General features: G+C 49.9%; 1 protein-coding gene across 1 annotated transcript in view; it reads right to left on the bottom strand.

The window, feature by feature from the left end:
- Positions 1-24,850, bottom strand: part of LOC100093207 (sterol 26-hydroxylase, mitochondrial) — a 29,689-nt gene extending 4,839 nt beyond the window's left edge. The window contains exons 1-5 of the mRNA XM_029058433.2: positions 24,515-24,850; positions 10,543-10,733; positions 8,787-8,986; positions 6,277-6,474; positions 3,169-3,344 (exon numbers count right to left, since the gene is read on the bottom strand). Of these exons, the coding sequence (XP_028914266.1) occupies positions 3,169-3,344; positions 6,277-6,474; positions 8,787-8,986; positions 10,543-10,733; positions 24,515-24,766 (1,017 nt within the window). The 5' untranslated portion in view covers positions 24,767-24,850. The remainder of the gene's footprint in view (positions 1-3,168; positions 3,345-6,276; positions 6,475-8,786; positions 8,987-10,542; positions 10,734-24,514) is intronic.
- Between the last annotated feature and the right edge of the window lie 562 nt (positions 24,851-25,412).

The raw sequence follows: 25,412 nt of genomic DNA on the forward strand, positions 1-25,412 counted from the left end.
GTTTGGGGAAGGCCTCTGGGAGGAGGTGTCCTTTCAATAAGGCTTTGAAGCGGGGGAGAGTCATTGTCTGGGGGATTTGAGGCGGTCCAGGCCACAGGCGGGACGTGGGCCGGGGGTCGGCGGCGGGACGGGCGAGGAGGAGGCCCAGGGAGGAGGTGAGCGGCGGCAGAGGAGCGGAGCGTGCGGGCTGCGATGGAGGAGGAGAGAAGGGAGGGGAGGGAGGAGGGGGCGAGGTGGTGGAGGACTTTAAAGACAAGGGTGAGGAGTTTTGTTTGATATGGAGGTGGATGGGCAACCACTGGAGATTTTTGAGGAGGGGGTGACGTGTCCCGAACGTTTCTGTAGAAAGACGATCCGGGCAGCGGAGTGAAGTCTGGACTGGAGTGGGGAGAGACAGGAGGTTGGGAGGTCGGCAAGGAGGCGGATGCAGGAATCCAGGTGGGAGAGGATGTGGGATTGGACTAACGTCGTAGCCGTTTGGATGGAGAGGAAAGGGCGGATTTTGGCGACGTGGTGAAGGTGGAACTGACAGGATTGGATGATGGATTGGAAGTGCGGGGTGAATGAGAGGAGTCAAGGACGACACCCAAGGTTACGAGTTTGTGAGATGGGAAATGATATGATTGACTCTAGACCTTTAGCTCCTTAATAATGTTGGTATTTGTTAAACTTTTACTATGTGCAGAGCACTGTTCTCAGCGCTGGTGTAGATACAGGGTAATCAGGTTGTCCCACGTTAGGCTCACAGTTAATCCCCATTTTACAGATGAGGTAACTGAGGCACAGAGAAGTGAAGTGACTTGCCCAAGGGCACACAACTGACAAGTGGCAGAGCCGGGATTCAAACCCATGACCTCTGACTCCCAAGCCCGGGCTCTTTCCACTGAGCCACACTGTAGGCAGGGGTGAGGTCTTCAAATTCTCTTGTATTGGACTCTCCCAACTGCTTAGTACAGTGCTCTGCACACAGTAAGCGCTCAATAAATACCATCGATTGATAGACTGGAATTTATGTATATTCATGTGTGTCTCCCCCTCTAGACTGTAAGATCACTGTGGGCAGGGAATGCGTCTGTTTATTTTTATATTGCAATATTATTTTATATTGCAATATTTTTATAATGGAGAAGCAGCGTGGCTTAGTGGAAAGAGCCTGGGTTTGGGAGTCTGAAGGCATGGGTTCGAATCCCAGCTCTGCCATTTGTCAGCTGTGTGACTGTGGGCAAGTCACTTCACTTCTCTGGGCCTCAGTTACTTCATCTGTAAAATGGGGATTAACTGTGCGCCTCACATGGGACAACCTGATGACCCTGTATCCACCCCAGCGCTTAGAACAGGGCTCTGCACATAGTAAGCGCTTAACAAATACCAACATTATTATATTGTACTCTCCCAAGTGCTTAGTCCAGTTAGATAGGGATGGTGTCTACCAACTATTGGGCTGTGTTGTATTGGACTCTCCCGTGTGCTTAATACAGTGTTCTGCACACATTAAGCTCTCAGTAAATGCCATCGATCGATAGACCGTAAGCTCTGCTGAATGCTTAGTACAGTGCCTGCCGCATAGTAAGCACTAAACAAATACCATAATTATGATTATTGTACTCTCCCAGGTGCAATAAGCGGTCAATACGTACCACGGATGAACTGATTAATTGAGTGACCCTGAGCCAATCTAGGAAAAGATTAGAGGCCAGGATGGGAGGAGATGGGCTTGTGTTTTTTTAATGGTATCTGTTAAGCGTTTACTATTCATTCAATAGTATTTATTGAGCACTTACTATGTGCAGAGCACTGTACTAAGCACTTGGAATGTACAAATCGGCAACAGATAGAGACAGTCCCTGCCCACTGACGGGTTTACGGTCTAATCGGAGGAGACGGACGGACAAAAACGATAGCGATAAATAGAATCAAGGTGATGTACATCTCATTAACAAAATAATTACTAGGTGCCAGGCACTGTACTAAGCACTGGAGTAGGCGCAAAGTAATCAGGTTGGACACAGTCTATGTCCCACAGGGGGTTCACAGCTTTAATCCCCATTTTGCAGATGAAGTTATTGTATATGAATGTCTGTCCCCGCCCTTAGACTGTGAGCTCGTCGTGGGCAGGGAACGTGTCTGTTATTTGTTGTGTTGTCTTCTCCCAAGCGCTTAGCAAAGTGTGCTACATATAGTAAATGCTCAATACATACGATTGGTTGATTGATGAGGTAACTGAGGCACGGGGAAGTGAAGGGACTCACCCAACACACACACAACAGACAAGCGGCGGAGTCTGGATTAATCATAATTATAGTACTTGTTAAGCGCTTACTATGTGCCAAGCACTGTTCTAAACACCAAAGTAGATACAAGTTAATGAGGTTGGGCACAGTCCCTGTCCCACATTGGGCTCGGCTTAGTGGAAAGAGTCCGGGCTTGGGAGTCAGAGGTCGTGGGTTCTAATCCTGCTCTGTCACTCGTCTGCTGGGTGACCTTGGGCAAGCCACTTCACTTCCCTAGGCCTCGGTTACCTCCTTTGGAACAACCCCATGTGGGACAACCTGATTACCCTGTATCTACCTCAGTGCTTAGAACAGTGCTTGGCACATCGTAAGCGCTTCATAAATACCATTATTATTATTAATTATTAATCCCCATTTTTCACAGATGAGGGAACCGAGGCCCATGAGGGACAACCTGATCACCTTGTGTCTACCTCAGTACTTAGAACAGTGCTTGGTACATCATAAGCGCTTCATAAATACCATTATTATTATTACGAATTCCCATTTTTCACAGATGAGGGAACCGAGGCCCATGTGGGACAACCTGATCACCTTGTGTCTATCTCAGTGCTTAGAACAGTGCTTGGCACATCGTAAGCGCTTCATAAATACCATCATTATTATTATTATTATCAATCCCCATTTTTCACAGATGAGGGAACCAAGGCCCAGAGAAGTGAAGTGTCTTCCCCATGGTCACACAGAAGACGAACGGCGGAGCCGGGATTAGAACCCAGGTCCTTCCGACCTCCCGGGCCCGGGCTCTACCCACTAGGCCGGGCTGCTTCTCTGTGGATGGACTTCAGCTAGATGAGGAGGGGGATGGTGCCACGTGGAGGCAGGGGAAGGACGGAGTGGTCCCGGCCCACCCCCCGCGCCCCTTCCCACTGCCCACCGTGTCCACCCCGGCCATGAGCAGCTCGGCCAGGCTCCCCATGACCTCGTGGGGGCTGAACTTCCCGCTGGTCAGGAGGAAGTGCAGGTAGCCCGACACCTTGATCTCTTCCCCGGGCTTCTGGGTTTCAAGAGCCTTCTCCATCTCTTCCAGTTTCTGATCAATCATCTTCTTCCCTGCAGGGGGGGAGATGGGGTTGGAGTCGGGGAGAGGCAGGAGCACGGGGAAGGAGGAAGACAGAAGCAGTCAGTCGTATTTATGAAGCGCTTACTGCGCCAAGCACTGGACTGAGCGCTGGGGAGAGGACAACAGAACGATAAACGGACACATTCCCTGCTCAAAATGAGCCCACGGTCTAATCATAATAATAATGTTGGTATTTGTTAAGCGCTTACTACGTGCAGAGCACTGTTCTAAGCGCTGGGGGAGAGACAGGGTCATCAGGTTGTCCCACGTGAGGCTCACATTTAATCCCCATTTTATAGGTGAGGTAACTGAGGTGCAGAGAAGTGAAGTGACTTGCCCACAGTCACTCAGCTGACAAGTGGCAGAGTCGGAATTCGAACCCGTGACCACTGACTCCATGACAGTGCTCTTTCCACTGAGCCACGCTAGAATATACTACAAACAACCGCATTTATTGAGCACTTACTGTCTGCAGAGCATTGTACTAAACGCTTGAGAAAGTCCAATGCCTAGAGTTGGAGACGCATTCCCTGCTCACAGAGCTCATAGGCAATCAATAAATCAATCATATTTTCTGAGCGCTTATTCTGTGCAATCCTGTGCAATCAGAGAAGCAGCGTGGCTCCGTGGAAAGAGCCCGGGCTTGGGAGTCAGAGGTCATGGGTTCCAATCCTGGCTCTGCCACTTGTCAGCTGTGTGACCTTGGGCAAGTCACTTCACTTCTCTGTGCCTCAGTGACCTCATCTGTAAAATGGGGATTAAGAACTGTGAGCCCCATATGGGACAAAATAATAATGTTGGTATTTGTTAAGCGCTTACTATGTGCAGAGCACTGTTCTAAGCACTGGGGGAGATACAGGATCATCAGGTTGTCCCACATGAGGCTCACAGTTAATCCCCATTTTCCAGATGAGGTCACTGAGGCCCAGAGAAGTGAAGTGACTTGTCCATAGTCACACAGCTGACAAGTGGCAGAGCCGGGAGTCGAATCCATGACCTCTGACTCCGAAGCCCAGGCTCTTTCCACTGAGCCACGCTGCTTCCCTCGCATCTCCCCACAGCACTTAGAACAGAGCTTGGCACATAGTAAGTAATTCACAAATACCATCATTATTATTATTATTACCTCATACCTACCCCAGTGCTTAGAACAGTGCTTGGCACATAGTAAGCGCTCAATAAATACTATTGAATGAATGAATGAATAACTAATACCATCATTACTATTATTATTATTACCTCGTATCTACCCCAGTGCTTTGAACAGGGCCTGGCGCTTACAAATACCATCATCATCATCATTATCATTATTATTATCATTATTATTATTGTTACCTCGTTATCTACCCCAGTGCTTAGAACAGGGGCTGGCATATAGTAAGCTCTTAACAAATGCCACAATTATTCATTCATTCATTCAATAGTATTTATTGCGCGCTTACTATGTGCAGAGCACTGGACTAAGCACTTGGAATGGACAATTCGGCAACAGAGACGGTCCCTGCCCAATGACGGGCTCACAGTCTAAACGGGGGAGAAATATCGTTAAGTGCTTACTATGTGCAGAGCACTTTTCTAAGCGCTGGGGAGGATAGAAAGTAATCAGGTTGTCCCACATGGGGCTCACAGTCTTCATCCCCATTTTTCAGATGAGGGAACTGAGGCACAGAGAAGTGAAGCGACTTGCCCAATTATTATTATTATTAATAATAATAATAATGTTGGTATTTGTTAAGCACTTAGTATGTGCACAGCACTGTTCTAGGCGCTGGGGGAGATACAGGGTACTCAGGTTGTCCCATGTGAGACTCACAGTCTTCATCCTCATTTTACAGATGCAGGAACTGAGGCGCAGAGAAGTGAAGTGACTCGCCCACAGTCACAGAGCTGACAAGTGGCAGAGCCAGCATTCGAATCCATGACCTCTTACTCCCAAGCCCGGGCTCTTTCCACTGAGCCACGTAGCCCAGTACTCTGCATGCAGTAAGGGCTCGAGGAAGCGCTTAACAAATACCATCACCATTATTATTATTATATTAATATTATATAATATCATTATATTATTATTATTAGAGAGGCAGCATAGCTCAGTGGAAGGAGCCCTGGCTTGGGAGTCAGAGGTCATGGGTTCAAATCGCAGCTCAGCCACTTGTCAGTTATGTGACTTTGGGCAACTCACTTCACTTAGGAGAAGCAGCGTGGCTCAGTGGAAAGAGCCCGGGCTTTGGAGTCAGGGGTCATGGGTTTGAATCCCGGCTCTGCCACTTGTCAGCTGTGTGACTGTGGGCGAGTCACTTCACTTCTCTGGGCCTCAGTTCCCTCATCTGTAAAATGGGGATTAAGACTGAGAACCCCACGTGGGACAACCTGATTCCCCTGTGTCTACCCCAGCGCTTAGAACGGTGCTCTGCACATAGTAAGCGCTTAACAAATACCAACATTATTCTCTCATCTGGAAAATGGGGATTAAGACTGTGAGCCCCACGTGGGACCACCTGATGACCCTGTATCTCCCCCAGCGCTTAGAACAGTGCTCTGCACGTAGTAAGCGCTTAACAAATGCCATGATTATTATTATAAACAGGATCGACCGATGGACCGAGTGACGGTTTGAAGAGTGGGGGGTTTTCAAATGTTGATGTTTGTTAAGCGCTTACTATGTGCAGAGCACCGTTCTCAGCGCTGGGGTAGACACAGGGGAATCAGGTTGTCCCACGTGGGGCTCGCAGTCTTCATCCCCATTTTACAGATGAGGGAACTGAGGCCCAGAGAAGTGAAGTGACTCGCCCACAGTCACCCAGCTGACAAGCGCCAGAGCTGGGATTCGAACTTGTGACCTCTGACTCCAAAGCCCGTGCTCTTTCCCCTGAGCCACGTTTTCAAATCCCCCCCCCGAGCTCTCCCTCCCAGCCCCGTCCTCACCGAAGGCGAAGATGGTGTCCCAGCCGGCCAGGTAGCGCCTCCAGAAGGGCAGCAGAGGTCGGGTCCACTTGGGAAGGAAGGTGGCATAGATGGAGTTCTTGAACATGAAGCCCACGGCTTCCAGGAAGCCCTCCATCTCCTCGGAGCGGCTCTGCCCCAGGCAGCCCAGGCGCTTCTCAAACAGGATGTACGAGATGGCTGCAGGGAGGAAGGCGGTGACGGAGAGATCGTGGGCGGGCGTACAGCGCCTGGCACGTAGTAAGCGCTTAACAGCCACGATTATTCATAGTCTTATTAATGATGATGATGATGATCACAATGTAATTATATCTCAATGTATATTGTATAATATATAATAATATACTACTACGAATAATAGTATTTAAGCACCTGTTATGTGCTATATTCTGTACTAAGCATTGACAGTATTCCAATATTGCCCATGATAGAATAATAATAATGGTCCGTGTTAAGCGCTTACCATGTGCCAGGAACTGTTCGAAGCGCTGGGGTAGAAACAAGGTAATTGGGTCGGACACAGTATCGTGTTATATATTATTATAATAATATATAAAAAGTGAACATGATAATAGTGGCATTTGTTAAGCACCTACTAGGTGTCAGGCACTGTAGTAAGCGCTGGGGTGGATTCGAGCAAATCAGGTTGGTCAAAGACCCTGTCCCACCTGGGGCTCGCAGTCTCAATCCTCATTTTATAGATGAAGCAGCATGGCTTAGTGGCTACAGCGGAGCTTAGTGGAGAAGCAGCGTGACTCAGTGGAAAGACACCTCCAGTGGTTGCCCACCAACCTCCGCTCCAAACAAAAACTCCTCACTCTAGGCTTCGAGGCTCTCCGTCACCTCGCCCCTTCCTACCTCTCCTCCCTTCTCTCTTTCCACCGCCCACCCCGCACGCTCCGCTCCTCCGCCGCCCACCTCCTCGCCGTCCCCCGGTCTCGCCCGTCCCGCCGTCGACCCCCGGGCCGCGTCCTCCCGCGGTCCCGGGACGCCCTCCCTCCTCGCCTCCGCCAAACTGATTCTCTTCCCCTCTTCAAAACCCTACTTAAAACTCACCTCCTCCGAGAGGCCTTCCCACACTGAGCTCCCCTTCTCCCTCTACTCCCTCTACCGCCGCCCCTTCACCTCTCCGCAGCTTAACCCTCTTTTCCCCCCATCTCCCTCCGCTCCTCCCCCTCTCCCTTCCCATCCCCTCGGCACCGTACTCGTCCGCTCAACTGTATATATTTTCATCACCCTATTTATTTTGTTAATGAAATGTACATCGCCTCGCTTCTATTTAGTTGCCATCGTTTTTACGAGACGTTCTTCCCCTCGACTCTATTTACTGCTATTGTTCTTGTCTGTCTGTCCGTCTCCCCCGATTAGACCGTAAGCCCGTCAAATGGCGGGGATTGTCTCTATCTGTTGCTGACTTGTTCATTCCAAGCGCTTAGTCCAGTGCTCTGCACATAGTAAGCGCTCAATAAATACTAGTGAATGAATGAATGAATGAAAGAGCACGGGCTTTGGAGTCAGAAGTCATGAGTTCAAATCCCAGCTCTGCCACTTGTCAGCTGTGTGACTGTGGGCAAGTCATTTCACTTCTCTGTGCCTCAGTCACCTCATCTGTAAAATGGGGATGAAGACTGTGAGCCCCACGTGGGACAACCTGATTCCCCTCTGTCTACCCCAGCACTTAGAACAGTGTTCTGCACATAGTAAGCGCTTAACAAATACCAACATTATTATTATTATTAGAGCCCGGGCCTGTGAGTCAGAAGGACCTGGGTTCTAATCCTCATTCCTTCACTTGTCTGCTGGGGGACCTTAGCAAGTCACTTCACTTCTTTGGGTCTCAGTTCCCTTATCTGGAAAATGGGGATTAATGGGGAGCGTGAACCCCACGGAGGACAGGTGCTTAGGACAGTGCTTGGTATATAGAAAGTGCTTAACAAGTACCATAATAATAATTATTATTATTGTTATGAAGTAACTGAGGCCCCGAGAAGTGACTTGCCCAAAGTTGCCCAGCAGGCAAGTGGTGGAGCTGGGACTAGAACCCATGACCTTCTGATTCTTGGGCCCATGCTTTATTAATAATAATGGTACTTATTAAGCACTTACCATGTGCCAGGAACTCTTCTAAGAGCTGGGGTAGATACAAGTTAATCAGGTTGGACACCATCTCTTTCCCACATGGGGCTCATACCCTTCATCCCCATTTTTTACAGATGAGGGAACCGAGGCCCAGAAAGTGAAGTGACATGCCAAGGTCACCCAGCAGACAAGTGACGGGGCCAGAATTAGAACCCATGACCTTCTAACTCCCGGGCCCGCGCTCCATCCACTACGCCACGCTGCTTCGACATCATTCATTCATTCCGTCGGCCTGATCGAGCGCTTACTGCGTGCAGAACACTCGACCAAGCGGTCGGGGGAGGTCAATATGACAAGAAACAGACTCGCCCCCTGCCCGCCCCCCACCTCGGGCGACCCCCAGCCCCCGATACCTTCCAGGCTGAAGTGGTAGAAGAGGTCAGCCACGTTGTCCACCTGGTCGCCCGAGGGGCTGTCGGCCCTGAGCTCCTCCAGGCGGACCACCAGGGAGCTGACCACGTCGTTCAGGGACTCGGAGTACAACGCCGCCTCCGACGGCTTCAGCATCCTCTTGTTCAGCGCCTGGCGCAGTTGGTACCAGCGCTCGCCCTCCCTGGGGGCCGGGCAGGGGGCTGGGGCTCAGGCCCGGCCCTTGGAAAATCCCCTCCCTCGCCCACAATCCCCTCCCTCGCCACCGACCCCCGCACCTATAGTCTCCTTTAGACTGTAAATTCGTTGTGAGCGGGGAATGTCTCTGTTCTAGTGCTCGATTGGACTCTCCCAAGCGCTCAGTCCAGTGCTCCGCACACGCTCAGCGCTCAATAAATAAGTTCGCTGTGGGCAGGGAACGCGTCTGTTTGTTGTTGGAATGGAGTCTCCCCAGTGCTTAGTCCAGTGCTCCGCACACAGTCAGCGCTCAATAAATAAGCTTGCTTTAGGCAGGGAATGCATCTGTTCATTGTTCTATTGTCCTCTCCCAAGTGCTTAGTCCAGTGCTCTGCACACGGTCAGCGCTCAATAAATAAGCTTGTGGGCAGGGAATGCATCTCTTTATTGTTAGATCGTGCTCTCCCAAGCGCTTAATACAGTGCTCCGCACACGGTCAGCGCTCAATAAATAAGCTTGTTGTGGGCAAGGAATGCGTCTCTTTATTGTTAGATCGTGCTCTCCCAAGCGCTTAGTCCAGTGCTCTGCACACGCTCAGCGCTCAATAAATAAGTTCGCTGTGGGCAGGGAACGCGTCTGTTTGTTGTTGGAATGGAGTCTCCCCAGTGCTTAGTCCAGTGCTCCGCACACAGTCAGCGCTCAATAAATAAGCTTGCTTTAGGCAGGGAATGCATCTGTTCATTGTTCTATTGTCCTCTCCCAAGTGCTTAGTCCAGTTCTGCACACGGTCAGCGCTCAATAAATAAGCTCGTTGTGGGCAGGGAATGCATCTCTTTATTGTTAGATCGTGCTCTCCCAAGCGCTTAATACAGTGCTCTGCACACGGTCAGCGCTCAATAAATAAGCTTGTTGTGGGCAGGGAATGCATCTCTTGATTGTTAAATCGTGCTCTCCCAAGCGCTTAGTCCAGTGCTCTGCACACGGTCAGCGCTCAATAAATAAGCTCCTTGTGGGCCGGGAATGCATGTGTTTAATTTTGATTGTTCTCTCCCAATCAGTTAGTCCAGTGCTCCGCACAGTCAGCGCTCAATAAATAAGCTTGTTGCAGGCAGGGAGTGCATCTGTTTATTGTTAGATCGTGCTCTCCCAAGCGCTTAGTCCAGTGCTCTGCACACGGTCAGCGCTCAATAAATAAGCTCACTGTGGGCAGGGAATGCGTCTCTTCTGTTGTTAGGCTGGACTCTCCCAAGTGCTTAGTCCAGGGCTCTGCATGCATTCACTCAAAAATAATCTCTTTGTGGGCAGGGAATGCGTCTGTCTATTTTGGAGCCCCCCACTATACAGCCCCCTCCCCACCCGGAGACCCCAACTTCTGTGGAGCCCCCTGCCCTCTGGAACACCACCCCCCGGATCTCCTTCTTCCTTGGGTGCCCCCCTCACCCACTCAGTGCCCCCCGCCCCTCGCAGAGTCACGTCACCCACCCGTTGTCTCCATCTCCCGGCAGAGTCCCCTCCCCCCGACGAAGCCCCCCCACTCCCTGTCCCGGTTCGCGGGGGACTCACTCGGTGAAGGGCCCGTAGGCCAGGCCCCGGGACTGGCGATGCTCCTTCCAGAGGGCCATGTCGCTGCGCATGGGGAAGCGGCCCTCCTGTCGCAGCAGCTCCTCGGCCAGGGCCGCGCTGGCCAAGTTCACGTTCGTGTACGGCCCGGTCTGAGACCGCCACAGCGGGCCGAAACGCGCCTTCGACACCATCTGCCGACGGGGGGGGGGGGGGGGGGCGGGGGGAAGGCCTAGTGAGTGATGATGACGGTATTTATTAAACGCTTACGATGTGCTTAATTAGTTACCACCGATTTAGCCGAAGGACAAAACTAGACACAACTAGCGAAAGTAGCAAAATATCCGTGGTATCTTAAAAGCTCTCACTATGGGCCAAGCGCCGTACTAAGCCCTGAAGTAGATGCAAGGTAATCGGGGAGGACACAGTCCCTGTCCCACATGGAGCTCACCGTCCAAGTAGGAGGCAGAACGGGGATTGACTCCCCGTTTTACAGATGAGAAAACCGAGGTTCACAGTCTTAATCCCCATTTTACAGATGAGGTAACTGAGGCACAGAGAAGCAGCGTGGCTCAGTGGAAAGAACATGGGCTTGAGAGTGAGAGGTGATGGGTTCACTCAGCAGGCGAGTTCTTAGCACTGGGGTAGATGCAAGGTCGTCGGGTTGTCCCATGCGGGGCTCACGGTCTTCATCCCCATTTGTCGGATGAGGGGACTGAGGCCCAGAGAAGTTAAGTGACTCGGCCAAAGTCACCCAGCAGACAAGTGGCGGAGCCGGATTTAGAACCCACGACCTCCGACTCCCAAGCCCGTGGAGAGCGGGGCCTCGGTGGGTGGCGGGAGGAGGCCTCATTGGACAGCGTGGCCAAGCGGATAAGAGCCCGGGCCCGGGAGTCCGAAAGATCTGGGTTCTCAACCCGGCTCCGCCGTTTGTGATGTGACCTTGTGCAAGTCGGGAAGCAGCGTGGCTCAGAGTAAAGAGCCTGGGCTTTGGAGTCAGAGGTCATGAGTTCGACTCCCGGCTCTGCCACTTGTCAGCTGGGTGACTGTGGGCAAGTCACTTAACTTCTCTGTGCCTCAGTTACCTCATCTGTAAAATGGGGATTAACTGTGAGCCTCACGTGGGACGACCTGATGATCCTGTATCTCCCCCAGCGCTTAGAACAGTGCTCGGCACATAGTAAGCGCTTAACAAATACCAACATTATTATTACTTGTCAGTTGTGTGACTGTGGGCAAGTCACTTAATAATGTGGTATTTAAGCGCTTACTATGTGCCGAGCACTGTTCTAAGCACTGAGGTAGATACAGGGTCATCAGGTCGTCCTACATGAGGCTCACGGTCTTAATCCCCATTTTCCAGATGAGGTCAGTGAGGCCTAGAGAAGTGAAGTGACTTGCCCACAGTCACACAGCTGTAGAGTGGCGGAGCCAGTATTTGAACCCATGACCTCTCACACCCAAGCCCGTGCTCTTTCCACTGAGCCACGCTGCTTCTCTGAGCCTCAGTTACCTCATCTGTAAAACGGGGATTAAGACTGTGAGCCTCACGTGGGACAATCGGATTCCCCTGTGTCTACCCCAGCGCTTAGAACAGTGCTCGGCACATAGTAAGTGCTTAACAAATGCCAACATTATTATTATTCTCTGACCGAGTGGGGGTTCAGGAGAGACGGGGTTCCAGGCCAGGGGGAGGATGAGGGGAAGGGGTCGGCGGATGAGATGGGGGCACGGTGAGGAAGCTGGTGCCAGAGAAGCGGAGTGAGTGGTCGGGGCTGGAGGGGGAGAGCTGTGAGGTGAGCTAGGAAAGGGAGAGCTGATCGGGCGCTTTAAAGCCGACGGTAAGGAGATCTTGGCAAACTAATTATAGCCGGTTGACCCGTTTAGTCTAAAACATGTCGTGCGCTTTCTTCACCTGGCTCGGGACAACCTCTGGAGAGTTTCCAGGACTCTACCAGTGGCGGCTACGGGAGGGAGAGTCAAGCAGAGGCCTGTCCGTTCCCTTCCTAGCTTGGACGGTGGCTAGCGAGCGGCAGGCCATCGGCTACGAGTCGAAACTCCCCCGCGCTGGGCAACGGCGGCACGGGAGAGAGTCGAGGGTGGAGACTCGAGTTGACTGCGTGGAAGAAGGAGAGGGTCAACCGCTTCCGGATTTTTCCCAAGAAAACTCTGTGGATCCGCTACCAGAACGAGGGCGGAGGGAGGGAAGACGAGCCCACGGAGTCGCTACGGGTCGGAGACGACTCCACAGCTTAAGACAGGACGAGACTTTCTTCGATTCAGCCCGGTGACCCTGACCTATTCACTCTGAAGAATGGTTTATAAAAGCAGCATGGCCTAATGGATAGAGCACAGACCTGGGAGTCCGAAGGACCTGGGTTCTAATCCCGGCTCCGCCACCAGCCTGCTGTGTAACCTCAAGCAAGTCCTTTAACTTTTCTGTGCCTCAGTGACCTCTTCCGTAAAATGGGGATTAAGACTGTGAGACCTGTGTGGGACAGGGACTGTGTCCACCCTGATTCACTTCTACGTACCACAGCGCTTAGAACAGTGCCTGGAACCTAGTAAGTGCTTAACAAAAAATATTTAAAAAAAAACCCAAAACCTGGTCAATTCCCCTTTATATCATTTCTTGACCTGGAACTCTGTTTTCCTTCAAATTTGCTAAACAACAGTCCATCCCAACTTAATAATTATGGCACGAAATAAGCATTAGGGCAGGGAATGTATCTGTTTATTGTTGTATTGTACTCTCTCAAGTGCTTAGTACAGTGCTCTGCACACAGTAAGCGCTCAATAAATACGATTGAATGAATGAATGAAGCACTATGTGTCAAGCCATGTATTAAGCTCTGGGATAGGTAATAATAATAATGATGGTATTTGTTAAGCACTTACTATGTGCCAAGCACTGCTCTAAGCGCTGGGGTAGATGCAAGGTCATCAGGTTGTCTCAGGTAGGGCTCACAGTCTTAATCTCCATTTTACAGATGAGGTAACTGAGGCACAGAGAAATTAAGTGACTTAGTAAGTGACATAGTAAGCACCTAATACCATTATTATTATTGTTATTATGATGATTCATTAAAGCTGTTAAAGCACCGTGGCCTAGGGGAAAGAGCCAGGGGCTTGGGAGTCAGGAGAACCTGTATTCTCGTCCCGGCTCGGCCACTTGCCTGCTGAGTGACCTTGGGTATGTCACTTCACTTCTCTGGTCCTCGGTTTTCTCATCTGTAAAACGGGGAGTCAATCCCTGTTCTGCCTCCTATTTGGATAGAGAGCACCATGTGGGACAGGGATTGTGCCCAACCTGATTATCTTGTATTTGATAATAATAATGTTGGTATTTGTTAAGCGCTTACTATGTGCAGAGCACTGTTCTAAGCGCTGGGGGAGATACAGGGTCATCAGTTTGTCCCACTTGAGGCTCACGGTTAATCCCCATTTTACAGACAAGGTAACTGAGGCACAGAGAAGTGAAGTGACTTGCCCACAGTCACACAGCTGACAAGTGGCAGAGCCAGGATTCGAACCCATGACCTCGGACTCCCAAGCCTGGGCTCTTTCCACGGAGCCACGCTGCTTCTCATTATTATTCAATAATGATAATAATAATGTTATTTGTTAAGCGCTTACTATGTAAGCCAAGCACTGTTCTAAGCGCTGGGATAGATACAAGGTAATCAGGTTGTCCCACATGGGGCTCCCAGTCTTCACCCCCATTTTCCAGATGAGGTAACCGAGGCCCAGAGAAGTGAAGTGCCTTGCCCAAGGTCACACAGCAGACGAGTGGTGGAGCCGGCATTAGAACCCACAACCTCTGACTCCCAAGCCCGGGCTCTTTCCACTGAGTCACGCTGTTTCGAGGCTTCTACTCTAAGGTATCTACTTCAGGGCTTAGCACAGTGCTTGGCCCATAGTAAGAGCTTAACAAATACCACCATTTTGCTACTTTCGCTAGAATCCACTGTGTCTAGTTTTGTCCTTCTGATAAATCATTTGTAACGAATTTAGGCTTGGTTATCTCCATTTGATTCTAAATTCCAAGGGCAGGGACGAGGTGTTTTAAATCTGATTGTTCTCTCCCAACTCCATCTGGCAGGCACTCAAAAAATGTTGTTCCTCTAATGCCAACTTTCTCGCTGTGCCTCCATCTTGTCTCTCTCATTAATTCATTCATCCATTCAATCGTATTCTTTGAGCGCTTACTGTGTGCGGAGCACTGGGCTAAGCGCTTGGAAAGTACAATTGGGCAACAGATAGAGACCAACCCTGCCCAGTGACGGGCTCACAGTCTAGAAGGGGGAGACAGACCACAAAACGAAACAAGTAGACAGGCATCAATAGCATCAAAATAGATAAATAGAATTATAGATATAGACACATTATTAAACTTAATAGAATAATAAATATGTATAAATACCACAAGTGCTATGGGGTGGGAAGGGGAATAATAATAATGTTAGTATTTGTTCAGCACTTAACGTGTGGAGGGCACCGTTCTAAGCGCTGGGGTAGATACAGGGGAATCAGGTTGTCCCACGTGAGGCTCACAGTCTTCATCCCCATTTTACAGATGAGGTCACTGAGGCACAGAGAAGTGAAGTGACTTGCCCACAGTCACACAGCTGACAAGTGGCAGAGCCGGGATTCGCACCCATGGCCTCTGACTCCCAAGCCCATGCAGAGGGGCCTTGTGGGGGTGAGGGGAGGGGAGGAGGAGCTGAGGAAAAGGGGGGCTCAGACTGGGAAGGCCTCCTGGAGGAGGTGAGCTTTGCCGACCCCAGGCCCACATCCTGCCTCTGGCCCAGAATGCCCTCCCTCTTCATATCCGTGGCTCAGTGGAAAGCGCCTGATCGTGGGAGCCAGAGGTCTTGAGTTCTAATCCCGCCTCCGCCACTTGTCAGTTGTGTGACTTTGGGCAAGTCGCTTCACTTCCCTGGGCCTCAGTTACCTCGTCTGTAAAATGGGGATGAAGACTGTGAGCCCCACCTGGTGTACCCCGATTACCTCGTATCTACCCCAGCGCTTAGAACAGTACTTGGCACAAAGTAAGCGCTTAACAAATACCATCATCATTATTATATCCGACAGAGGATCACTCTCCCCACCTTCAAAGCCTTATTAAACGCACATCTCCCCCTCTAGACTGTTAAGTTTGTTATAAGCAGGAAACGCGACTGCTAATTTTATTGCACTGTCCTCTCTTGAGCCAGTTCAAGGCTCTCTTGAGTCAGCCGGTCAGTCAATCATATTTATTGAGCGCTTACTGTGTAAGAACACTATACTGAGCACTTGGGAGAGTTCAATATGATAATATAATTATAATAATTTTTATCATTATTACAGTGCTCTGCACATAGTAAGCGCTCAATAAAGATGATTGAATGAATAATAACGATGGTATTTGTTAAGCTCTTACTAGGTGCCAAGCACTGTTCTAAGCGCTGCGGTAGATACAAGGTCATCAGGTTGTCCCATGTGGGGCTCACAGTCTTCATCCTCATTTTACAGATGAGTAACTGAAGCCCAGAGAAGTTAAGTGGCTGGTCCAAGGTCACACAGCAGACAAGTGGCAGAGCCGGGATTAGAACTCCCGTCCTCCGACTCCCAGCCCCGAGCCTGTTCCACTAAACCACGCTGCTTCTCTATAAGCTCTGCCACTTGTCAGCTGTGTGACTTTGGGCAAGTCACTTGACTTCTCTGTGCCTCAGTTACCTCACCTGTAAAATGGGGAAGAAGACGGTGAGCCCCATGTGGGACAACCTGACAACCTTGTATCTACCCCCAGCACTTAGAACGGTGATTGGCACATAGTAAGCGCTTAACAAATACCATTATATATACATATATATATATATATATACACACTTAATAAAAGCTCAATAAATACCATTGATTGATTGGGAGAAAACAGAGGTAAAAATTCCGAAGTTACCACAGGATTAATGTCCTTATCCTAAAACTCGGTTGCTTCCCCTTATCTGTAATTTATTTTAATGCCCATCTCCCATCTTCCTTGTGGGCAGAAATCATGTCTACCAACTAGGAAGCAGAGCTCTCTTGTCATTGTGTAGTGTATTCATTCATTCACTAGTATTTATTGAGCGCTTACTATGTGCAGAGCACTGTACTAAGAGCTTGGAATGTACAAATCGGTAACAGAGACAGTCCCAGTCCTTTGACGGGCTCACGGTCTAATCGGGGGAGACGGACAGACAAGAACAATGGCAATAAATAGAATCGAGGGGAAGAACATCTCATTAAAACAATAGCAAAAAAATAGAATCAAGGTGATGTACATCTCATTAACAAAATTAATAGGGTAATGAAGATATATACAGTTGAGCGGACGAGTACAGTAGTGTAGTGGCTAAAGCACTGGTCTGGGAGTCAGAAGGACCTGGGTTCTAATCCCAGCTCCACCACATGTCTGCTGTGTGACCTGGGGCAAGTCGCTTCACTTCTCTGGGCCTAAATTATCTCATCTGTAAAATGGGGGTTAAGAGTGTGAGCCCCTTGTGGTTTAGGGACTGTGTCCAAGCTGATTATCTTGTATCTACCTTCAGGCTTAGAACAGTGCTTGGCACAAAGTAAGTGCTTAACTAGTACCATAATTACTCTCCCAAGCGCTTAGTACAATGCTCTGCTCACACAGTACATGCTCAATAAATATGATTGATTGATTAATTGATTAATCTTTGCTCGGCTAGAACACAAGCCTGGGAGTCAGAAGGCCATGGGTTCTAATCCCGGCTCTGCCATTTGTCTGCTGGGTGACCTTGGGCAAGTCATTTCACTTCCCTGGGCCTCAGTTACCTCATCTGTAAAATGGGGATGGAGACTGTAAACCCCACATGCGACAGGGACTGTGTCCAACCTGATTAACTTGTTTCTTCCCCAGCGCTTAGAACAGTGCCTGGCACCTAGTAAATGCTTAACAAGTACTATTATTATTATTACAGTAGGCACTTAACAAAAACCAATATTATTATTATTATTATTATTATTATTATTATTATACTCCAACAGAGCAGACTGACTGAATATTTGCTTGTATCCACCCTAGCGCTTAGTACAGTGCCTGGCACATAGTAAACGCTTAACTAGAACCGCAAGTATTATTATTAGATACACAAGTGCAAAGGATGGGGGGAAAGTAAGTTGAATACATAAGGCTATAGGTCATAAGGAAGCCGTGTGGCTAGGGGAAAGAGAATGGGCCTGGTTCTAACCCCAGATCTGCGAGTTGCTTGCTGGGTGACCTTGGGCTAGTCACTTAACTTCTCTGTGCCTCAGTTTCCTCAACTGTAAAATGGGGATTAAATCCTCCTCCTCCTACCCGTACTTAGACTGTGAGCCCCTTGTGGGACAGGGACTGTGTCCGACTTAATTAACTTGAATTTATCCCATTGCTTAGAACGGTGCTTGGTGCTTAGAACAGTGCTTGGCACATAGTAAATATTTAACAAATACCATAAAAAATGGTTTGAAATGATTGGGCTGCTGATAATTAGCCGGGGAAAGCTTGGTGGAGGAGGTGGGATCTTAGGCTTTGAATCAATCAACCAAGGGTACTTACTACTCTGTGCATAGCACTGTATTAAGCGCTTGAGCAGTTCTGCTTGGACTGTGAGTTCCATGTATGACATGAACTGTGTCCAACCTGATTAGCTTGTACCTACTCTAATAATGTTGGTATTTGTTAAGCGCTTACTATGTGCAGAGCACTGTTCTAAGCGCTGGGGCAGATACAGGCTAATCAGTTTGTCCCACATGGGGCTCACAGATAATCCCCATTTTACAGATGAGGAAACTGAGGCACAGAGAAGTTAAGTAACTTGCCCACAGTCACACAGCTGACAAGTGGCAGAGCCGGGAGTCGAACCCATGACCTCTGATTCCGAAGCCCACGCTCTTTTCACTGAGCTACAGAACTCTAGCGCTCAGTACAGTGCTTGGCACATAGGAAGCACTTATACCATAATCATTATTGTTATTAATTATAATACAATTATTATTAATCATCATTATTATATGCCAGAGTTGGTAGACATGATCCCTGCCCTTGTGAAGCTTGCTGTCTATAGGGAGAGAGAGATTGTAGAGCAGAAGGATTTGTACATTAAGTACTGTGGGGCTGGGATGAGTAAAGTGCTTACTAGGTACTCTCCATTCATTCAATCATATTTATTGAGCGCTTCCTGGGTGCAAAGCACTATACTAAGCACTGTACCAAGCACTCCCTCCTACTTGGGCCGTAAACCCCTCTAATAATAATAATGATGGTATTTGTTAAGCACTTACAATGTGTCAAGCACTGTTCTAAGTGCTGGGGGGGATAAAAGGCCATCAGGTTGTCCCATATGGGGCTCGCAGTCTTCATTCCCATTTTACAGATGTAGAAACTGAGGCACAGAGAAGTGAAGCGGCTTGTCCAAGGTCACACAGCAGACAAGTGAATTAAAACCCACGTCCTCTGACTCCCAAGCCCGTGCTCTTACCACTAGGCTATGCTGCTTCTTAAGCTCACTGTGGACAGGGAACATATCTACCATTTCTGATATATTGTACTCTTCCTAGCACTCTATAAATGCTCTATAAACGTGCTTGCTTGCTTGATTGATTGACTGATGGGGGAACAGGGATTTTTTTTGGACTGATTAACTTGGATCTACCCCAGTTCTTAGAGCAGTGCTTGACACAGAGTAAGCGCTTAATATCATCATTCTATTTACCATCGTTTAGACTGTGAGCCCGTTGTTAGGCAGGGTTGGTCTCTGTTGCCAAATTGTACATTTCAAGCACTTAGTACAGTGCTCTGCACACAGTAAGCACTCAATAAATACGACTGAATGAATGAATTTCTCTTCCCCACTTCAAAGCCCTATTGAAGACCCATCTCCTCCAAGGAGCCTTCCCTGATTACACCCTCCTCTCATCTCTTACTCCCTTCTGCGTCCCCTTGACTTTCTCCCTTTATTCCTCCCCGCCTCCCAGCCCCACACCGCTTAGGTCCAGATCTGTCATTTACTGATTTTGTTATTAATGTCCATCCCTTCTAGTGGATGGCAACTCTCTGTGGGCAGGGAATATGTCTGTTCATTGTCAAGTGAGAAGCAGCACAGCAAAGTGGAAAGAGCAGGGGCCTGGGAGTCAGAGGACTTGGGTTCTAATCCCGGCTCCGCCACTCGTCTGCTCTGTGTGACCTTGGGCAAGTTGCTTTACTTCTCTGGGCCTCAGTTCTCTCATCTGTCAAATGGGGATTGAGACTGTGAGCCCCACGTGGGACAGGGTCTGTGTCCAACCCGATTTGCTTGTATCTACCCCAGGGCCTAGTACAGTGCCTGGCATATGTCATATACGAATGTCATAATTGTTATTATTATTATAGTACCCTCCCAAGCACTTAGTATAGTGCTCTGCACACAGTAAGCGCTCAGTAAATACAAGTGACTGACAAGTGCAGGGACATGGTAGGAAAGAAGAGTTGACTGATAGGGTGGTGACAGCTGACAGATTGTTGAAGCCTGTGGGAAGGAATTTTTGATGGCCATGGTGGGAAGATGGGCAACCATTGGAGGGCTCATTCATTCATTCACTCAATTGTATTTACTGAGTGCTTACTGGGTGCAGAGCACTGTACTAAGCACTTGGGAAAGTACAGTACAATAAACAGACACATTTCCTGCCCACAACGAATTGTTTAGAGTGGGGGACAGACATTAAAAGAAATAAATAAATGACAGACATGGACTTAAGTGCTGTGGGGGCAGGGAGGGGGATGAATAAAGAGAGCAAGTTGGGGTGATGAGAAGGAAAATGAATGCTAAGACATATTTCAGAAGATGATCCATTAAGTGTGGAGAGGCTGGAGGCAGGGAGACGAGTAAGGAGACTGCAAGGACTGAGGGTGGAGTGAATATCAAATGCCCAAAGGTCAAAGATCCAATAAAAATATTAATAATAATTGTGGTATTTGTTCATCACTTGCAGTGTTCCAGGCACGGTACTAAGCGCTGGGGTAGATACAAGCAAATCGGATTGGACAGTTCCTGTCCCACACGGGGCTCAGTGTCAAATGAGGGATCTGGGGCCAGAGAAGTGAAGTGACTTGTCCTAGGTCACACAGTAGACACGTGGAAGAGCCAAGATTAGAATCCACAACCTTCTGACTCCCAGGCCTGGGCTCTAACCATTATAATAATAATGGTGGTATTTGTTAAGCGCTTACTATGTGCAGAGCACTGTTCTAAGTGCTGGGGTAGGTACAGGGTAATCAGGTTGTCCCATGTGAGGCTCAGAGTTAATCCCCATTTTACAGATGAGGGAACTGAGGCCCAGAGAAGTGAAGTGACTTGCCCATACATAGTCACCTAGCTGACAAGGGGCAGAGCCGGGACTCGAACCCATGATCTCTGACTCCCAAGCCCAGGCACTTTCTACTGAGCCACGCTGCTTCTCTATGCCATGCTATTTCTCTAGGTGCTTGCATTAGTGAGGGTACAGTTTGGAAGGAGAGGACAGGGCGGATTTTATTGATGTCGTGAAAGTGGGGCCGACAGGATTTGGTGACGGATTGAATACGTGGGTTGAATGAAGGAGATGAGTGCCAAGGTTACTGTACTAAGCGCCAGGGTAGAAAGAAAATATTCAGGTGAGACACAAGGGGCTCACAATCTAGAGGAGAGGAAGAACTGGTGTTTCATCCTCATTTTCCAGATGAGGACACTGAGGCACAGAGCAGTGAGCAGGGAATTTCACTGTTCATTGTTTTTTTGTACTTTCCCAAGCTCTTAGTACCGTGCTCTGCACACAATAAGCACTCAATAAATGCAATTGAATGATTGAAGTGAGGTGACTCACCCGAGGTCACACAGCAGACAAGTAGCAGAGCCGGGATTAGATCCCAGGTCCTCTGACACGGACTGGGTTCTAACCACTAGACAATGCTGCTTCTTTTTGTTTTAGGTCACGTGATCTACTTTGGCTCCCCTCTTCGGCTTGCAGTCTGAGACTTTTTCATTTTCATTCATTCATTCATCCAATCAGTCATATTTATCGAGCGCTTACTGTGTGCAGAGCACTGGCCTAAGCACTTGGAAAGTATAGTTCAGCAAAAAAGAGACAATCCCTGCTTACAGTGGCCTCACAGTCTAGAAGGGGGTAGACAGACATCAAAGCAAGTAAACAGACATTAATAGCATTAATATTCACATCAAAACAAGCAAATAGGCATTAATAGAAATAAATAGAATTATAGATATGTACATACATACACAAGTGCTGTGGGGCGGGAAGGTGGGTAGAGCAAATGGAGCGAGTCAGGGCGATGGGGGGGGGGGAGCTGAAGAAAAGGGGGGCTTAGTCTGGGAAGGCCTCCTGGAGGAGGTGAGCCTTCAGTAGGGTTTTGAAGGGCGGGAGTATGATTTTCTTTTTTTAAACTTCCAAAGCTGGCCTACCACCAGCTCCCTCCCTCCATTCATTTATTCATTCAATCATATTTATTGAGCGCTTACTGTGTGCAGAGCACTGGACTAAACCCTTGGGAGAGGACAAAACAACAATAAACGGACACATTCCCTGCCCACAACGAGCTGACAGTCTAGAGTTTACAGTTTCCTTCCTCAACTGGATGATAGTGGGCTCCCAAATGGCTGTCCCCTGCCTTCTCTGAGGCAGCTGCTCCTGCCACTGTGCTAGGCGCCCCCACCATCACTGCCTAGTGGGGGGCTGGGAAGGGCAGGGCCAGGGTCCATCACATTCAGAGGGAATGATTGCAGGCTTTGGTCAACATGGAGTGCCTGACCCCGTCACCCTTTTTCTCTCTCTCCCACAGACATACCCACAAACACACCCACACATGTCCCCAAATGACGAGTGAGCTTTCCTCCCCAGCTTCCCACTCTGCATATCTAGAAGGGAACAGACATTTGGCTTCCTGTTCTAGCTTTCTCTCCCTCTCGTTCTGCCCATCTCTCCCATTTTCCCCTCAATCTCCGTTCATGTCCCCCTCAACCTCCCTCCCTCCCTTGCTCTTTCTCCATCTCTCCTCTTTCTGTCTCCATCTGCATCTTTCTTTCCATCTCTCTCCACTTCTCCCTCTTTCTCCATCTCTCTCTCCGGTCTCTCCCTCTTTCTCTTTTCCCATCTCTCACCATCTCTCTCTTAATCTCTCTCCATCTCTCCTTCAATTTCTCACCTTTTCCTCAATTTCCATCTCTGTCTCCATCTCTTCTTCAATTTCTCACTATCCTTCCTTCAATTTCATTCATTTATTCATTCATTCAATTGTATTTATTGAGTGCTTATTATGTGCAGAGCACTGAACTAAGCGCTTGGAATGTACAATTGGGCAACAGATAGAGACAATCCCTGCCCAGTAACGGGCTCACAGTCTAAACGGGGGAGACAGACACAAAACAGAACAAAACAAAACAAACTTTCTCACCATCCCTCCTTCAATTTCTCTCCAACTCTCCCTCAATCTCTCTCCATCTCTCCTTCAATTTCCTACCACCTCTCCCTCCATTTCTCTCCAACTTTGTCTCTGTGTATGTGTCTCTCTCTGTCCCTTTCTCTATTCAATCCCACTGCCTTGCTGAGCAGAACTCAGAGGGGCAGCAGGCCTTTGGGTATGTGTCGGTGGGGGAAGGGGGAATGTTTCCCCCCTTTATCCTTCTCCCAGGCTCCATGTGCTTCAGAGTGGGGGTCTCCTCCTCTAAGGACTCCTTCCCCCAGCAGGTAATCTGGGGTCCCCTGGGACTCTGCTTCCTCTGCTGCTGTTGGAAAGGGGCCGGGGAGGGGGCCTAAATAATAATAATAATAATAATAATAATAAAAATGGTATTTAAGTGCTTACTATGTGTGCTTACACTGTTCTAGGCACTGGGGTAGACACAGGGTCATCAGGTTGTCCCATGTGGGGCTCACGGTCTTAATCCCCATTTTCCAGATGAGGGAACTGAGGCCCAGGGAAGTTAAATGGCTTGCCCAAAGTCACACAGCTAAATAGCAAAGCCTGGATTAGAAACCATATCCTCTGACTCCCAGGCCCGGGCTCTTGCCACTGAGCCACGCTGCTTCTCTAAAGTGGGGGCCTAGAGAGGGGGTCGGAAGAAGGGGTTCAGAGAGAGGGGGTCCAGAGAGAGGACGCAGAAAGGAGATTCAGAGGGCAAGGCCAGACAGGGGATTGAGAGAGACGGGTCCAGAGAGGGGATCTAGAGAGGGGGGTCTGGAGAGAGGACCCAGAGAGAGGGTCCAGAAAGGGGTCTGGGGAGGGGGCTCAGACAGGGGGTCTTGGAGAGAGGGTCTAGGGGGGTGGTCAGGAAGGGAGGTCTGGAGAGGGGGCTCGGAGAGGTGACCCAGAGAGGGGGGATGGAGAGGGGGTCCAGAGAGAGGCCCTGGAAAGGAGGTCCGGAGAGGGGGGTCCGGACAGGGGGCGAGGCTGGGGCCGAAGACCCTCCCTCCCTCCATCCCTCTTCTCCCCCACCGCCGTCCCTCCTCCCCCCTCCACTCGTCTGCTGGATGTCCTCGGGCAAGCCACTTCACTTCCCCGGGCCTCAGTTTCCTCCTCTGTAAAGTGGGGATGAAGGCTGCGAGCCCTAGGTGGGACCACCCGATGGCCTTAGATCTCCCCCCAGCGCTTACAACAGCGCTTGGCACGTAGTAAACGCTTAACAAATACCATCGTCGTCATCATCATCATCATTATTAGCAGCGTGGCTCGGTGGAAAGAGCCCGGGCTTGGGAGTCAGGGGTCATGGGTTCGAATCCCGACTCTGCCATTTGTCAGCTGTGTGACTGTGGGCAAGTCACTTCTCTGGGCCTCATCTGTACAATGGGGATGAAGACTGTGAGCCTCATGTGAGCCAACCTGATGACCCTGTCTCTCCCCCAGCGCTGCGAACAGTGCTCTGCACATAGTAAGCGCTTAACAAATACCAACATCATTATTATTATTATGAATAATTACCTGCAGTTGATGCAAGTGGAGCGCGTAGCCCTGCACGAAGAGCTGGAAGAAGAAGCGCATCTGTCCCGGGCCCGGCAGGTCCTCCAAAGTCCGGACGACCCCGGAGCTCCCCGCCCCGACCTCCAGGGCGGCCCAGCGGAGCCCCCCGACCCTGACCCCGACCCCGACCCCCGGCCAGGACAGGCAGGCCCTCCCCGGCCCCCCCAGCCCCGCCCTCCAGCGCCGGACCCCCGCTCCTGCCCGCAGCGCCATGGTCCCCGCGACCCCCGGACGGTGCGGGACCCAAGATCCCCGGTCCCCGGTGCTGGGGTTGAGCCTCGTCCCGGGGGCGGGGAAGGTTCAAGGTTGGGAGTTGGGAAGGGGGCGGAGCGGGGCCTGCACTCAGCCCTCCTCGCCTTGGCCCCGGGCCTGGAAGCCGTCGCTCCCCACTTCTTCTCCCCTCTTTTCTTCTCTCCCTTTCTCACCACTTCTCCCCCCTCCTTTTCACCTCTTCTTTCCCTTGCTTCTCTTCCCTTCTTTTCCCCCTCCTTTCCACCTCTTCTCTCCCCTCACTTCTCTCCCCTTGTCCCCCACCTTTTCACCTCTTGCCCCCTCTCATCCCCCCACCTTTCCACCTCTTGTCCCCTCTCTTTCCCCCTCTCTTTTCCCCGTCTTCTCTCCCCTTCTCCTCCCTTTCCACCTCTTCTCTCCCGTTTTCCCCCTTTTCCCCCTCCTTTCCACCTCTTCTCTCCCCTCACTTCTCTCCCCTTGTCCCCCACCTTTCCACCTCTTCCCTCCCTCATCCCCCCACCATTCCACCTCTTCTCCCCTCTCTTTCCCCCTCTCTTTCCCCCATCTTCTCTCCCCTTCTCCCCCCTTTCCACCTCTTCTCTCCTGTTTTCCCCCTTCTCCCCCTCCT

Source organism: Ornithorhynchus anatinus, chromosome 1 (genome assembly GCF_004115215.2).
Source record: "Ornithorhynchus anatinus isolate Pmale09 chromosome 1, mOrnAna1.pri.v4, whole genome shotgun sequence".
In the NCBI taxonomy this organism is placed as follows: domain Eukaryota; kingdom Metazoa; phylum Chordata; class Mammalia; order Monotremata; family Ornithorhynchidae; genus Ornithorhynchus; species Ornithorhynchus anatinus.